Below are 17,550 nucleotides of genomic sequence, written 5' to 3' on the forward strand. Positions count from 1 at the left end.
GCAGTAACAATGAGAATCAGAGTAAGTGATTAAATTGGGATGAATTTTTTTAAAACCTTTTCCATTGTATAAAATGCTATTAATGAGAAGATCATTTAGAATATAATACTAATCAGGATTTTTCTTTTAAACTTATCTTGAGCTACAGTATTTGCTATTGGAGTTACCACAGCATTTCAAGGACATGATATAATAGTTTAATGGAATTCATTTCTAATGCTAGGTTTGCAATACAAAATATTGATGTAACAAATTTTATTCAACTATATTGCTCACAGCAGGCTACATCCACCTTTTGAGAAATTGTGGACCAACCATTGAGAAGTGAAAAATGAATATTTGAGAATTTTTTCAATTGAGATAAAAATATGGAGGTAAAGTGCATTATCTGAGTAACACATACATTGTGAAAATGCCAAAAAAAAAGAATGTCACAGGAGTTAGGCCAATGGCTGTTGAAAATTCCTTTTCAAATAACACAAAAACTTGAAAATAATTGAGGTTGTTTGACATAGAATTAACAGGAGACCTCAGAAATTGTATTTTTACTGTTATTTTGAAAAAAGTCAATGGTATTTAAATGACAATATAACAACAGTTGATCACAAACAACAGTGTTATTTCACAAATGGAAGTATTTTTGTTTGCTCGATTGAATCTGATGTATACATTCAAACTTTTACTATCCATAAATACCTTATTTTGTTGCATTGCATGCAAACTAAGTTTGGAGATTTAAAATTGAAATGTGATTTGCGATAAGGATCATGACTGAAACTTTATATATTAAAATATACTAAATGACAACAATCAAGAAAAGATCTAAATGCATGTTAATAATGTTTCTAAACACAAAAAGACAATCATCCAAATGAAGTAACCAAATGACAAAACTGAAAATTAATTTGGATTAGCATAAACACATTTAATTTCTGATTAGGGTTATCTTTTAAATACTGTGCATAATCCTATAAATAGAATAAAAATTTAAAACTGGTCAAGAATTAATTAATTGATTTTCAATTTACAATTTAGCACCATTAAAAATGTTAACAACCTTTACCAGAAAGTAGACACAACAGCATTATGTTTATGGAATTACAGGGTCACATTTTAATTCCTGAATTTTACATTGCCTCATTTATATCAACGCATGTATACAGTGTAAAATAACAATTACAGTGGTGGTTATTCATCCATACAAAATAAACTTCTCTTGTGGAAAAATTATACCTTGTATCTACATGACAGATAGCCCACTTCTTCCAAAGAATGTTTATGTTACGTTATAAAACTTCCAAAAATATCAAGGGACATGGATGACCTCCAAAATAAATTCCTGCTTAAAAAAGGTTTGGGTTTGGTTTGTAACGTCCTCAGGCTTGTCTCATATTGCCAGTTTGCTGATTTGGCTACAGCTGGATTAACAACCTGCGTTAACCACTGTATTAAAATGATCAAATGCAATAAAAATGTTTGAATCTGAGCAAGCTTTTTCTGCTTGAATCTTGATTATTCACCAAAACAGGGAAAAGACAGACAATTTAAATTTATGTTTTGGTGCAGCTTTCTGAGAAGTTCCCAGCATTATGGCCAGCTGCCTATTAAAATTAGTGTTCCCCACAGGTAACTCCATCATCTATCAACTCTAATGAAATGTTATTGTGTCACACCAAAGACAAAAATATGCATAAACGTCATACGGAATAAATTTTTCTCTATTTAATAATTGAGTGGGAACATTGCAAACCAAAACTTCCATAACATATCACTTGCAAACGATCTAAGAACAGTAGCTTTTCTCATGACCCTTCGTGCTGCAACCACCAGCATCATCTTTTACCATGCAGGTTTGTGAAAGTCTGTTGGACAGTATTTGAGGTGCTCATTCTTGTGCTCTTTCAACCATTCTCCATTCTGATGAGAAGTTGCTGAACTGGCCCAGTGGATGATCAAAGATCCAATGAACATGACTGCAATCTCATCATTATGGTCCCAATAATAACTTTAGATCTATTATGTTGAAATATATTGTGGGGATTCCTTCCCCCAACTACTCCAGAAACATAAAATATGGAACTGGGGGAAAACAGGGAAAGATGGAGGACATCAATGTGGAATTGCACTTAATTCATTTCAGAATGCAAAGGCTTCCAAATGGTACTTTGTATGAATGTCTGACTTTGGTTTCCTTTCCTTGACAAAGAACACCAAAACCTTTTTGTGGAACTCCTGCTGTCTTGTTCAAGCATCCCTAACCCATACCAAATCAGAAACTCTTGCCCATTTGGGAAACTGTCAATCAACTCCCAATTACTAACTGCTAGTCCCACCAGCCTTAATGGCCAGTTTGTCCTTCCAACTTTATTCCAGAGAGATCCAGTTCCTCATCAGCATACTGCTGTCATGTAGAACTCAAGCCCTCTGGTTGAAGCACACTTTTCTACTCCTTATTCGCATCTTCTGTTTTCACAGTAAATGAGCCTTTCCTGACTTCAGACCCGATGCACATGGAACAGTTGCACCACTGTATCAGATCCCAAAGTAAGCCAATTCATCAATTATGATCCTAGACGAGGTCGTTTCCTTGGTGATGCTTCTTCTTCCTCCTCCTCCTCTTCCTCGTCATCAGGATAATCTACAAGACCCACAAGACCTCCCTGAAGAAATTCAGAAAAAAAGATGCAAAATAATGATAATTTCAGCAGGAATGCAATTTCAGCTCTGAAAGAAAATGAGTTGCAACTAATTTAAGTAGCTGAATGTAATGGCCAGGGTACTTTCACCAAAATGGGAGAAGGAGTGAGGAGCCCATATGGTGACATGGTCAAAACCATTGACTAGTATTACAGTTAATTTTTAACTCATTCAGAATTACCCAAACTATTTTTTGATTTAAAATAAATCTAAGCCAATATTTAAAGAAAGTTATATCATTAATAGTCCAGCAGGGACGTTATTTAAATGAGTTCACTAATTGAGAAATTAGAGGATCTCAATTTCCAAAGCCTTAAAATCAAATTACAAAAAATATACACAATTAAAAAGTTTGGTTACAGATTGACATGAAGTAAATTTTCTACACAACTGACCTTTGTAGTCACTGCAGTTGGTGGACTGGTATGCTTTGAAGAAGAACTAATAGAATTGGCTGGAGTGGTCTGAGCTGCTGTTGATTTACCATTGGAGCCAGTTGTTCCATTTGCTGTATTAGATGGACAAGTATGTGAAAATGTAAACTTAAAGCTGGGACTCGATGATCGTTTTGGAAGGTTTTCTTTGTCTTCACTTTCTTTAGCTAGGAAAGAAACATTTATGAGCTTGTACAGTAAATCAAATTACCAAGATAGCTTGCTCAAAAAGAAAATAAAATTGATACATTAATGTTCTGCTCTTGGACAAAGAGGACACGTGACAGCAAATGTGTAGGAGAAAACCACACTATTAGAGAATGCAGACGGGTAAAATAAGCAGTAATTGTATTCATGGGGTTGATGATACATTTTGGGAGAAAGGATAGGATACAACAAAGGAATAGTTTTAACCCTTAATACATTACTACGATCCTGAGCTCTTCCAACATTATGAATAACTTTCATTGCCAAGGTACATGTACAAAAAATAAATTAAAGCTGAAAAAACTGAAAAATAGAACTTTTAATTCTTCAAGTAATTTTTAAACAATATTTTAACAAGGATGTAAACTCAACTTCTATAACCAATAAATAATAAATTTTTAACCTATCCAATAAATTCCTGTGGAGTTTCCAAGTACACTCCAATTCAGATAACCATTCATTAAATGTGAATTTAATCAAAATGTTCAAAAGATGTTTTGCTCCAAATTTAATTAATTGTATTAAAATATTCAATATATATGCTTTACCCAAGAGATATCACAAACTATATTTCCAAAGAAATGTGCTGAAATCACAGAGCGAGCAAACAAGACTACAAAAAAATGTTGGTCAGGACAATAATTTAATATCTATTACACAAAAAATTCTCAGCAATGCAGTTTGTTCAGTTTTTACTGCCAAGATCATCAACAAATCTACTTGTGTTGACATTTACCAAAAAATTGATGTTACAGTACAACTCTGGTTATCCAAAGTGGTTGGGAACAGACCTATTTCAGATTCCTGAAGTTTTCAGATACATGGTCATTCAAAAAAACAGCAAATCACTTGTATCAATGTTGAAACAGCAACAAGGGAAGGATTTTTAAGCATTAAAATGTTTAATTCTCATCAAAAATAAATGCTGGCCACCACCAGTCCCCAACACCTATTACCGAGACCTCTCAACCACTTCCTCAGATCCCCAACATGACCCCACCGAGGTCCCCGCTCCTGTCTAGGAACCCAAGCAGGAGCGTAGCTTAGGGGGGGCAAAGGGTACGACTGCTACCCCTTTTTCAGCCCAGCAGCGCCCCGACCCCATGGCCCTCCCATATCCACATGTTTTTGAACTGTGCTGTGAGATCAGTGTCTCAGGAGCTCCCGATGCCAGACTCCAAACCCTCCCCTCGGCCTATACCAAAGCTCCCGACGCCTGTCCGGTCTGCGTGTGCAGTAGGCTGAGGAGAGGTTTTAGAGTCAGGAGCTCTGGCCTACTGCACACGCACACCAGACGGGAATCAGGAGCTCCAGTATGCTGAGGAGGGAGGGAGGGAGGGAAGGGGATAGGAGGGGAGGGAATGCAACTGAGCCCAAGGTCCCACTCCTGCCCAGGAGGTCAGTCTCCTTGACGCCAGGACAAAGAATTTTTCCAACTGCTTGTGGTTAGGAGACAGTGACATGGGAGAGTTTCAGAGGGAGAATAGGAGAGAAAAGTTAATAGGGGAAGGTAAAGAAGAAATGGAAAGAGAGGGGGAGGGAGATACTTGAAACAAGGACAATTGTTGTTCTAATTTCATATTGGGAGAATTTTTTTTTAACCTGTGAGGCCAATTCAGCTTTGAAAAAATTTTGGATAAATGAGGATTTCTGATTGTTTTGGAATATTGTCATTTATCCAAAAATTTTCGGAGGCAAACAGATGTCACTTTGGGGTCCAAAATTTTTTTGGATAATCCAATTTTGGATCATTGGAGTTGTACTATTACTTGATAAAATATTCGATTAAAAAAATTCAATAATGGTACCTTGGCTGGAAAGTACAACACAAAAATATGCAAGTCCATAAATGTATTGTATTAATTATCCTTATTAACTTCACATATGCCTTCTTTCCTACTGGCACAAAACCATGATGTAAATGAGTGGACCTTCCAACCCATATTCATCAAAGTAAGTTATCACAAACTTGTTCACAATGGTTGGACCCTGGACTGAAATAGTGATGAGGCCTCATGTTATGTAAATAGATCATGTGGACAGTCTACATTAACTTCCACCCATGAAACTAGTTTGGAAAAACATTTTTTGAAGGTGAAGTCCCATTCCTTGCTTTGCTATGTCAAAAGTTTTCTAATTTAAATAAAGAATTTTTCCACAACTTTTGCATTATCCAAAATACGATTCATCCACTGCTACTAAAAGGATATTAAATCAAAGGAAGATGATGAGAAAATGATCAGAAATATTGGAAGCATAGTATGAATAATGAGGGAGAAATTTCTTCTATCTTTGCTATTAAAATTCAGCGAAAACAAGATGCATTGTCAGAGGGTTAAAAACTACTGTACCCTTTTTAGTCTCCAGGAATTTTTCATAACTGTCGGGATAGTCATCCTCAGCTTTAGATTTCTCAACATGTGGTACTAGCGCTTCTCCTTCTTCCTCTTCCTCATTAAACCACATTTCTTCATCATCGTCCAAGGCTCGTGCATCTCTTCGGTATCGGTTATTACGCAATATGGAAGGTACACTTGAATTGAAAAGTGCATCATACAACAAATTAGCAGATTCTACAATAGCCCAAAGACATCAAATGATGGTGTTCTCAATTTCCAATCCGACCAGAGTTAAGATTCCCATACAATTGCACAAAAGCATTCCATTCTTATTGAATCCCCTGTGCAATTTAAAAAAAATCTCCTCTAAACATGCCCCCTTCCCCCCCAAAACCCCCCAGTATATTCTGCAGATAGTCCTGCTCTCATTTGTGGCTTGGCTACTGCTCTCTAATAAATTGTCCAATGTGTCAAACTTCATGTGAACAGACACAGCACATGCAAACAAAAGTGCTAATTTTTAAATTTAAAAACATTTAGACTACAGCACAGGAACAGGCCATTTTGGCCCATGAGTCCATGCCACCCAATTTATACCCAATTAACGTACACACTCACTACATTTTGATCAGTGGGAAGAAACTGGAACCTCTGGGGAAAACCAACACAGGAATGGGTAGAAAGTACAATTCCTGACAGACAGTGCCAGATTCAAACCCCGGTTCCAATCGCTGGCACTATAAAGGCGTTGCGCTAATCAATACACCAACTGTGCCACCCCCAATTACAAGACTAAAGAATAATTTTAAATTCACCTTTTATATATCGGGATGATAATTAAACAATTTTCAGAACAAATACATGAATAGATTGAGAAGAATAAATTCTTGCCGGTTTGGTATGGAAATTGCAAAAATGCTTGAAATCTTTTTTCCCTCCAATTAAAATAGTTCAGATTACAGAGTTACTCACTACTTTTTGTAAAATATTGAAAACATTGGATTAGTCATTGCAGCACACATTCCTTCCTATAAAATCTCTTAGTGCAGCTAACTGTAGAACAATGTTGTCAGGATAAAAATTGAAAGCCATCGTTATAACCTTGGTTCACCAGTACTTGTATTAAAATGAAATTTCTTGCCTCAATTTGTTTAAAATATATAATCTCTTATCTAGTTTAATATAGTTAGTTAAACAATACCTCAGTGTCTTGTTTACTGAAGGCCAAGGTATAAACTCTTCATTTTATCATGAACTTCTTCATTTGTGCAGATTGAAACACTGAAATGTTTTCAATGACTATTTAAGGGTTCCTCACAGAATCTCACATTGATATAAATCGAAAACAAAAACATAGTCCTTGCTATGCAACCAACAGGATTGCCAACATTAGAAAAGACGTACAAGAAGTTGAGCGGGTGAAAAATATCTGCAACATTGACACCAAGGTCTGCAACTTATGATGCTGGTTCACTGTGCTCAAGATTTGAATTTCCTAATCAATGGCATGCTCAAGCTGATTTCATATATCCTGACAATTTGCTTCACCTCATTCTCAGGTGAAATTAGTCTGAATTCCTTTAAAGTTCTACATGTCAATAATATTAAGGGAATTTTTAAAATGTATGCTTCTCATGACATAAATCAAATACAGGTACAGAATCCTTTATCCAGACATCTCAAATTTGGAAAGCTCCAAAATCCGGCAAGTGGGGAGAGAGATGGCAGCGCAAGTCGGGCGGGCGAGAGACTGGCAGCACAAGTCAGGTGGGTGAGAGACCGGCAATGCGACTCGGGCGGGTGAGCGGAAGAGACTGGCAGCGCAAGTCAGGCAAGGGGAAGACGGCAGCATGACTGGAAGGGGGTGGGGGTGAATATGGCAGCACAATTTGGGTGGGCTTAAATTTGGCTTTCCGAAATCCTGAAAAATCTGAAATTTGGAACACACTGTCCCCCAAGGGTTCTGGATAAAGGATTGTGTACCTGTACTACAATTCACATAATATATTAAAATGGAACTCCACGTTTAGGTACAAAGTGATGAAGGTAAATTATCTGAGGAACAAATCCTGCTGATTAAAAAACTAAATAACTTAGTTAACAACAAAGCAGTTAGAAAATTGTAACTTCCAGTTTTATAGTTTTAATAATGTAAGAAATTGCAGCAGTAAATCATTCAGCCTCTCAAGCCTGCCCTGCCATTTAGTTAGATCATGGCTGATCTTTTTTTTAAAACCTTAGTGCCACTTTCCGCCATTAACCCTACATTCCTTGATTCCCTCAATCTTCAAAAATACCAGTCTTGAACAGAGTAGATGATTATCTACAGTTCTATTGAGTGAATTAATTATTAGACACAGGAACATTAACAAATGAAAATATTATAGTTAATAACCTAAAGATTCATCAAATAAGGTTGAAAAATACAAAATCAGAACAGATAGAAAGGTGAAAAAGGCACTTCAATGAACTCCATACCTGTTTAGTTTCTGATTTTGAAGTCTGTCTCTTTCTTGTTCATATCTTAACTTCAATCCTTTAAATGTTTGTACATACTCTATATGTTCAAGTGCTTTGTAGAAGTTGTCAACAATATGTGTTGTGAGTGACTTGATATCTTCCTGTGACAAAAAAGGAACAGATCACACATTTCTTCGTATTGTAAAAAGCCTTAATTAGTAAAAATATTTATGTGCAAGATTTCAACCTTTTTTCAAACAACACCCAAGTTGAAATTATTTGCTACATGCTATTACAAAAAAAAATCTTACCACCCTGATAAATTCAAAGAGTTCAATTATTGCTGAATTGAGCAGATTGTATCGTGTTCCATTATCCATAAAGGCGTTTATAACGGGCTCAAAGAGGCTTCCTTTAGTAATGTAACGATTATAGAATTCATCCTTTAGTCCAATAATCCTCCTCATAAAACGCAGTGCACCTATTTTCAGAGAGAGAGAGAGAGAAAAAGTGTTGTAAAATATCCAAGTGTTGCACATTAACTGGACTCCTCCAGAGGTCAAATCTGATGAAAACAAATATCAACTCATCAGCAATTCATGGAATCCATCTAAGAAAGCATTTAAGTGAGAATGAAGAAAAAAAAGGTACCGGAATCAAAAAGAAAAAATGCAGGAAAATGCTGGTTAGGCCACAATGTGGGAAAATAAAGTTAATGTTACAGGTTTCAGAGAACTAGAAATATTAACTCTTTCTCTTCCCACATTTGCAGCCTAATCTATTGAGTCTTTTCAGCATTATCAAAGAGAACACTTCATCCCCTTCAAGATTCATGATCCACTCCCACCTCTGCCTCTCCTCCAAACTCTACAAAATTCATTTCAGCTACAAAACCCAGTTCTCTAACTTCTCCAAAACAATATACTTCTGTTTGACCCCAGGATTAGTTACAATATTTGCATTCTCCTTTTCAAAAGTAACAGGATTCCCAAGTCCACCTCAATCACCTTTCCTTCAGACGCTCATGCCTAGAACTTCAATTCAAACTGACCAAGCTCTGCTGTTACTTTATTCACTCTTTTATTGGAACTCCTCATAAAATCTTCATTATAAATCTTCATTATAAATCTCCCTTACATTTCCAGTCAATCAGCCAACATATAGTTATTCTTAATAAATTATGAAGTTGCCCTCTGACTTGCAGGGCTCCATTCTTATTGTTTTACAGTATGTCCAGTTTTGAAATAGACCATGCCATCACATCCTTAATGATCAGGGTTTCTGTGAGCTTACCTCCAAGACTGAATCTATTCCAACTCCCACAAGAGTCAAATGGCTTCATGCTGGATTTCATTAGCGTCATTGGTCAACATCAGTGGCACCTTAAGTGCACCCTCAAGCCAAGTTTCCTTCCCCAATTCCTGAATCCACAAAATCGTAAGATTTAACTCAAACGCTGTCTGTTGTCAATTTTTCAGAATTCTTTCATCCTTGTTTTGATGTCAAAATTCTCCAAATACTCTCCACTTTTATACCATACAGAAATGAATATTGAAAATGCCAATGTTGGCGTCAACTTGGAATAATTTCTTTATAACTTTGAATAGAAAAATATACAATGTATATAAACACATATCGTATATTTTCTATCCAAAGATATAAACAAATAATTGTGTGTGCATGTATATTTGTTTTGATACAATATCCTGGACTTCCCCAAGTTCTAGGAATGAAAATGTATGGTCAAGGAGAACTGCTTATGTAAACCAGATAGGATCTTTCAAATCAGTTTTTGTATCCACCACATCTTCCCCAATTTTACAAATCCTCATCTTAATTGCTTGGTACAATCAATATTGTACCAGTAGAACAACCAGCTATACATCTACTATTTAGGTCTGATAAAATTTAATTCCATATAAATTGTTGAAGAATATAGTAACAAAAGTAAATATGGAGATGAACCAGTCATTAGTTTTACTTCATAAACATCAACTTACATAAGGCTAGAAAAGTATGTTTTGAATTCATCAGTACCAAAACCCTTCGCAGTAAATCTTTGTTCATGATGTAGTTCTTGATATGATACGTATGATGTTCTACACAGAATGTGAGCAGCTCCAAAATCAAGGCTAACAGCTGTGCCGTCTGGAAATTATCTAAAAAAAAGTTGAATTATGCATTTATCATCAATACTTGGGTTTTATTTTGGAAACCAACTGAAACAGAAGGGCTAACTGAAATGTTCAAAGCTGCAACTTAACCCTTGGACAGACCAATGAAATATTAGTCTCACAAAAGTCAGTTATTCATCCAAATCCAGTTTACTGTCCTGCCAGAACATTGAGTGCAAACCAAGCAGTTCAGTCAAAACAGAAACTGATTGCAAATTAAAATCAACATACATTATTTAGCACTTTTAACAAGATATAAGGTCACTTAAATTGTAAATAAGTTTTTTTTTCCCCACTTCCATGTTTTTTTGTGGCTGTGTCCTTCCAAAATGCATCAACTCACTTATCAGGATTTAAATCTATTCACCACTTTTCTGCCCAACATTGCATCCTGTCCATATTTTCTTGCAACTTTCAACAACCTTCAGCTCCATCCACAACTCCTCCAATCTTTGTGTCATCTGCAAACTTACTGACCCATGCTTTTGCCTCTTCATCCAAGTCACTTATATAAAAAAAATCACAAATAGCATGGGTCCCAGAACAGATCTTTGCAGCACTCCACTAGTCACCGACTTCCAAGTAGAATACTTTCCTTCCACTACTACTCTCTGCTTTCTTCCTACAAGCCAAATTTTAAAAAAAATCCACACAGCTAAGGTTCCACTGATCAAATGCCTCATGACTTTTTGGATGAGTATCTTGTGGGGAACCTTGTCAAATACCTTGCTAAAATCCATATAGACCACATCTACCGCCCTACCTTCATCAATTTCATTTGTTACCTCCTCAAAACCTCAATTAGACTCATGAAGCATGACCTTCTCTTCACAAAGCCTTGCCTTCTTGAGTACTTCTCCAAATGCTCATAGATCCTATCCTTAAGAATCCTCTCCATTAGTTTGCGGACCACTGACGTAAGACTCATCAGTCTATAATACCCAGAATTCTCCCTATTATCATTTTCCAATCCTCTGGCACATCCCCTGCAGCCAAAGAGGATTCAAAGATCATAGCTATTTCCCTAGCTATCTCTTCTCTCACTTCCCTCTGCAGCCTGGGGTATATCGCATCCAGTCTTGGGGAGTCATCAATCTTGATGTTTTTAAGAAGTCCACTTTCTTAATCTCCACATTGTCCAGCACACAGGTCTGTTCAATTTCAACCTCATCTGGACCAAGGTTCTTTTCTCTTGTACATACTGACACAAAGTATTAATTTAGGATCTTCCTAACCTCCTTTATCCTTTAGCGGCCCCACCTTCATTCTCATCCTTCTGTCTTTCGCATATGCATAGAACACCTTGGGGTTCTCCTTGATTCTACGTGCCAAGGCCTTCTCATCCCCCCTTCGAGCTCTCCTAAGTCCTTTCTTAAGCCCTTTCTTGGCTACCATATACTTCTCATGAGCCCTTACTGTTTCCTACATCTTCTTTCTCTTGATGCCTGACTTGTTTAATCAGCCATGGTTCCCCTTTCCTACCATCTTTCCTTGTTCCAGTGGGACAAACCTATCTTGAACCCTGTATGAGTGGCCCTTAAACTTTCTCCACATTTGTTCTGTGCTTTCATCCTTAAAACATGTTTTCAGCGTATTCTCGCTAGTTCCTTCCTAATTAGCCCTTCATCAGATATGCACTTTCCCATTTTGACTGTTTTTATTCTTTTCCATATGTTGAAACTAAGGGAGTTGTGGTCACTCTCACCAAAATGGTCCCCCACCTGAGTAGGTTCATTCCCCAGAACCAGATCCAGTACGGCTCTCCTCTCGACTACATCAGCCAATCTCATCTTTCCTCCAACAGTCGAGAAGAGAGGCCATACTGGATCTTCCCCCTCCAGTTCAGGTGCTGCCTGTCCTTTTTGTACAAGTCAGACCTTCCTCAGAAGAGATCCCAACAATCTAGAAATCTGAACCCCTGCACCAACTCTTCAGCCATCCATTCATCTGCCACAATTTCCTGATGCTTGGCACACTGGCAGCATTCCCAAGATTACCATCCTTGAGGTCCTGCTTTTTAACTAATTTCCTATATTCTCTCTTCAGGACCTCATCCTGTTCATGTAAATCCCAACAAAATAGATTAAAAAAAAAGATGAAGATCTATGGACAGATTTTTGACAGTTAATGGAGATATTAAACTTTTATATTATTCCTAATGCCATGTTTGTTAATACAAAACACAACCTGGTGGTTCTGCACAACAAGGCTTGTTAGCTTCATTTCAGGGGGAGAAAATTATTAGAAATCAATTTTATTGGACTATTGTTTAATAGTCTCCTGGTATTCTGTGCAGTTAGTGCCTACTAATTAGAATGAGAGCAAATAAATAAGTGTACCAGTCAGCCAATTCTTCAGCTACAAAGGCCAAAATCAATAAAGCCAAATATTAATACTTCTTCAATTATGGCTATATCAGTATTTAACACCACAGACCTAATCTGGATGGTTTGACACCACACTGCATTGATATACTTACTGATAGTTCTAGATATGATCAAAGCTTATGCACAAATGAAAGCTTATTTACAAGTTAAGCATCCTTTGATACAAAATTCTAATGTAAACATTTGCTTTGAAATCAATACTGAGTGAATTAAAATAATCTTTATTTAAAATGTTTTTAATTCAGTATGTACTATTTGGTGTCATTACAGGACACATTATAGATTAAAAGAAACAAACAAAAAAGTATTTTAAGGTATATGGACTTTTTATTTAGGTGGGAACAGTTAAGTAAAGGATAAGGTAAGATAAAGGATAATCTAAATCAATTCTAAGTATATTAAGGGCAAATGACTAACTCAGATGTGAATAGGATCCCTTAAAGATCAACAAGGTGTAGAGTGTAAGACAAATCAATTGTAGAAGTCCTGGGAGACATGGTTGGCCTGGACAAGTTTGGCTGAAGGGCCTGTTTCTGTGCTGTAAACTCTACAACTCTTATGGTAAATGTTTGATCACTTCATTCATAACTAAGCATGTCAATACACATCTGGTACACAGAACTGATTCCTTTTGGTGCATTGCAGTGAGTGGTAAACTGCTGAAACTTATTTGAAATCTATAATGAATATCAATAAAGCAAATAATTATTCAATCTTAAAAAGCAAAAATGAAGCTAACCTACCAGAATAGAAAGCAATATTCCTGTCTGATCCATCCTCAAAGGCATCTAAGGGAAATGCAATGTTATGGAGACTCAATGCCAATTCTGTTCACATAATTAAATTATCCACTCAGGGAAAAAAAATTATAATTTGATTGGTTAACTTATTTTCTTATTTTTTTCCTCATTTATATTGTGTGGCCATTTCCTGTGAGACCAGCACATAATGCCGAACTCTATTTGTTCATGAGATTGTGGGCAGGAATCACCTTAACTGTCTTGGAACTGAAGGGACTCTCACAAGATCTTCATTCAGTTTTGTCAATATTTTGCCATTCTTCTGACAAGCTAGGAAAGTATGGATTATCTACTCATGAGATAAGTTGAGGATTTGCACTTCCTCAGTTAAAGGTGGCAAAGGAAGGAAAGCTTCAGGGTGCCTGCAAGATTGTTTGAGGACAGAAATCATAGTACATGGTATTTTCTTGTAATTTCTTTTAAAATTGTGCAGTAAATTCATTGTAATGGTTACTTTATTTCAATAAACATGAAAAAGGAAGGACTGGGTTGAGTTTTAAATTTTGACTGTTTTATCAAACCTGCATGAGTTGTGACCAAACTCAGAAAATTCTGTAGGAAACAGACATTACAGATCCATGACAATGAATGAAAGGCAGGATTCTAGAGTATGAATAGACTAGGCTTTTGCTCAATTTACCCTTAGGCAGCATTCTAAACTGCAGTGGAGTGCATGGAGGTTTTTGAAAGGGAAAAGTGTTTAACACATTTTAAAATTGGAAGTACCAAGAATGATTGAGAGTTGGTGGATCAAGTGCTGCGATGCACAGCAATTTTTGCAGAGAGCCAAACTGACAACCTCAATCATAAAGTGACTTCCATGCAGGTGATATAATATAGGAGGTACTTAGCATGTTCATATACATGTACAGTCATGCACTGCATAACATCGGTTCAGGCAATGTCCGACCGCATATACATCCGTGGTCCCAAAGGTTAAAATAGAGTTCAGAAATTCCAATTGGAGAAAAGGACGTAGCAGATGTACATGGAATGAGCTGCCAGAGTAAGTGCCAGAATCCGGGTCAACTGTATGGTTCAAAAGGCACTTAAACAGGGACATGGAAAGGGAAGGTTTCAAGGTATATGGGCAGAATGCATGCCACTAGAGCTGTCTGGTCAGCGTGATCAAGCAGGACTGCCGAACAATATGATTCTGTGCGGCGGTGGGGAGAGCAAGAGTAATGGGCATTGCCGTATTGAAGAAAATCTGCAATTAACTAAAGACAACGTATGAACATGAAGCTGAACATAAACAGAGACTGCTTTGTGAGGTGGTAAATGTGGAAAATAAAATCAACGTTTGATAACAAAGAGATTAAAATCCTGGGGCACAAGCTATTCAGGACCCGGTTTCGGAAGGAAAGAGCCGAACTGGGATTGTTCGAGGCCAAGGACTGGAATCACAGCCCAGAGCAAGCAATTGTGTTAAGTACAGATTACATATTAGCCCATGAATAATATGGTATTTGCACAGTGTCCAAATCACATAATGTCCCATTTCAGAGAATGTATCGTGGCCGTTAACCGACACATGACTGTTCATGATTTAGAGGATTAGCACTGTTTAAAAATGGAACATTGTTTAAAAATGATAAATCCTTTATCCAGAACAATTAGGGAACAGCGTGTTCCAAATTTCGGATTTTTCCAGATTTTAGAACAAAAGCCAGCTGCCCCAGATTTAAGCCCACCCGAATTATGCTATCATATCCACCCCCTCCAGTCACGCTGGCGTCTCTTCCCCCCTCGCCCACCTGAGTTGGGCTGCCATCTCTTTCTCCTCCCCCCCGCCCACCTGAGTAGCGCTGCTGTCTCTCTCTCCCCTGACCAGCTGAATCGCTGTCATCTCTCTCCCCTCCTTCCCCTCACCCACCCAAGTCGTGCTGGCATCTCTGTTCCCCCCCTGCCCGAGTTGCACTGCCATCTCTACATCACCCCCCCACCGAATCACGCTGCTGTCTCTCTCTCTCTCCTCTCTGCTGTACCAGCACCAGGAAAAAAATGCTAGTTTCGGGAGCTTTCCAGATTTTAGATGTCCGGATAAAGGATTGTGTACCTGTATTTAAATAATTGTTAAAACTCCAAATACTGGGAGAAGTGTGGTACATTGCCTAATCAAGGAATAGTCAATGTTACAACCCTGCACGACATATTTTTACAAGTTTGGCATCCACATTTACAATTCTCAGGTGTAATTTTTTAAGCTATGTTCGTCCTAATCTTGAAGACCTGCATTTTCTTCTCCAAAGAAAATTAAACAGAATTTGAATTTATGATCCCTGGAGTGTGCGACACTTTTCTGCAATTCATTCTGCTTTCTTTCTTATCTTTTTCTTGCTTTTCTTTTTTTCTATATCTATCTTTTTCTTTCGTGCTTTTTCTTGGGTGGGTGGGGGTTGGGGTATAACCATCATGGAATAAATACTGGATTTACTTTTGTACTTGTATTTTTTTATTTTGTAATTGACTGCATGTATAGTCAAAAATTTTAAATTAGCTATTAAAAAAAATGTAACAATCCTGAGAGTCAAACTGTGGAGTCTGTGGAATTAAACTGAACAATGGTACTAAAATATGATAAATATGACAAAAATACACAAATTGTACTGTGGAATTCAAAAGTGTAATGAGACATGTAAAATTTCAACTTCCTGGAGAGACAGATACAGGAAGTGGGGTGGAGCCACATTGCTTGTTCACACTGGCCCATTATTTGACAGTATAAGGTGTGATTAAAACTAAGTCAGAGAACCAGAGCTTCAATCAACACGATATGTACATGCTATATAAAACCTGCAATGATCAGCCACCTGAGATCAGGTAGTATCTCAAAATGACTCGGTCTTGTAAAAGTTAGTTTGACAGGACTGTGAGCTCTTGCCTATTTAAAAGCAACATTCTTTTGGCAGTTTGTTTATGTGCATCATCCTGACATGTTCCAATGTTACATGCTCCATGGAATCAGGTGACAATTTCTCAGGAGTTACACCAGGTGCTGTGTTTTAATTATTTTAATATTTTAAAAAATATTTTAAGAAAATAATAGTATGTTTATGTGTACGATAGAATTGAATATTTTGTAGTGCTTGTGAATATCAGAGCTAGACAAAGAATTCAAATATTTTTCATTGCTGGCATGGCAAAGAGAATGGTTACTTTAATGGCAATGCATTAAAGTTATGCGCCACATAACATCTCTTTGGGCAAACTCCGACTGCCTATTTGTCCATGGTTCCATTGGAGACTTCCCAGCTGATGTACTCGGAACAAGCTGCTACACAAGTGCCAGAATCAATGTCCAATAACAGGGAGCTAAAAGTCCTGAGGCACAAATTATACATGACCTGACTTTGGAAGGAAAAAGCTGAATTGGGTCTGTGCGAGGCCAAGGACTGGAATCACAGTCAGATACATTAGCTGAAATGCTTTATGTGTACATTATCTTGGCTATTTAGTCAATACAGGTACACTACAGTATCCAGTCTTTGGCTTGGCTTCGCGGACGAAGATTTATGGAGGGGGTAAAATGTCCATGTCAGCTGCAGGCTCGTTTGTGGCTGACAAGTCCGATGCGGGACAGGCAGACACGGTTGCAGCGTTTGCAGGGGAAAATTGGTTGGTTGGGGTTGGGTGTTGGGTTTTTCCTCCTTTGTCTTTTGTCAGTGAGGTGGGCTCTGCGGTCTTCTTCATGCAGGTTGCTGCCCACCGAACTGTGAGGCGCCAAGATGCACGGTTTGAGGCGATATCAGCCCACTGGCGGTGGTCAATGTGGCAGGCACCAAGAGATATCAGTATAGGTTTGCTAAGTATCCAAAACGCATAGCATCCTATTTCAAAGAACATATCATGGATGTTAAGCGACACATGACTGTAGTTGGAGTAGCTCTTACAGATACGGCATGGAGATTTTGCATTGCACTAAGTTTTGGTCTCCTGCAGACATGTGTAGATGCCTTCACTGCTCACTGACATGGGCAATACTGAACATCACTTGAGCAGGATCTGGTCTACACTTTTGATGTAGTGTATTAGGACTTTGGAAAGACATT

The 17,550-nt window shown here is 37.5% G+C and overlaps 1 protein-coding gene across 4 annotated transcripts in view; it reads right to left on the reverse strand.

Annotated features, from left to right (window-relative positions):
- Positions 1-1,702: 1,702 nt before the first annotated feature.
- LOC138760642 (serine/threonine-protein phosphatase 4 regulatory subunit 3-like) overlaps positions 1,703-17,550 on the reverse strand; it is a 47,879-nt gene continuing 32,031 nt past the window's right edge. For all 4 annotated transcript variants that reach the window (XM_069931486.1, XM_069931487.1, XM_069931485.1 and 1 more), the window contains 7 exons: positions 13,442-13,486; positions 10,138-10,296; positions 8,449-8,618; positions 8,156-8,298; positions 5,690-5,871; positions 3,093-3,298; positions 1,703-2,660 (listed from right to left, as the gene is read on the reverse strand). In XM_069931486.1, coding sequence (XP_069787587.1) covers positions 2,562-2,660; positions 3,093-3,298; positions 5,690-5,871; positions 8,156-8,298; positions 8,449-8,618; positions 10,138-10,296; positions 13,442-13,486 — 1,004 coding nt within the window. In that variant the 3' untranslated portion in view covers positions 1,703-2,561. The remainder of the gene's footprint in view (positions 2,661-3,092; positions 3,299-5,689; positions 5,872-8,155; positions 8,299-8,448; positions 8,619-10,137; positions 10,297-13,441; positions 13,487-17,550) is intronic.

This window comes from Narcine bancroftii, chromosome 4 (assembly GCF_036971445.1).
Source record: "Narcine bancroftii isolate sNarBan1 chromosome 4, sNarBan1.hap1, whole genome shotgun sequence".
Taxonomy (NCBI): Eukaryota; Metazoa; Chordata; class Chondrichthyes; order Torpediniformes; family Narcinidae; genus Narcine; species Narcine bancroftii.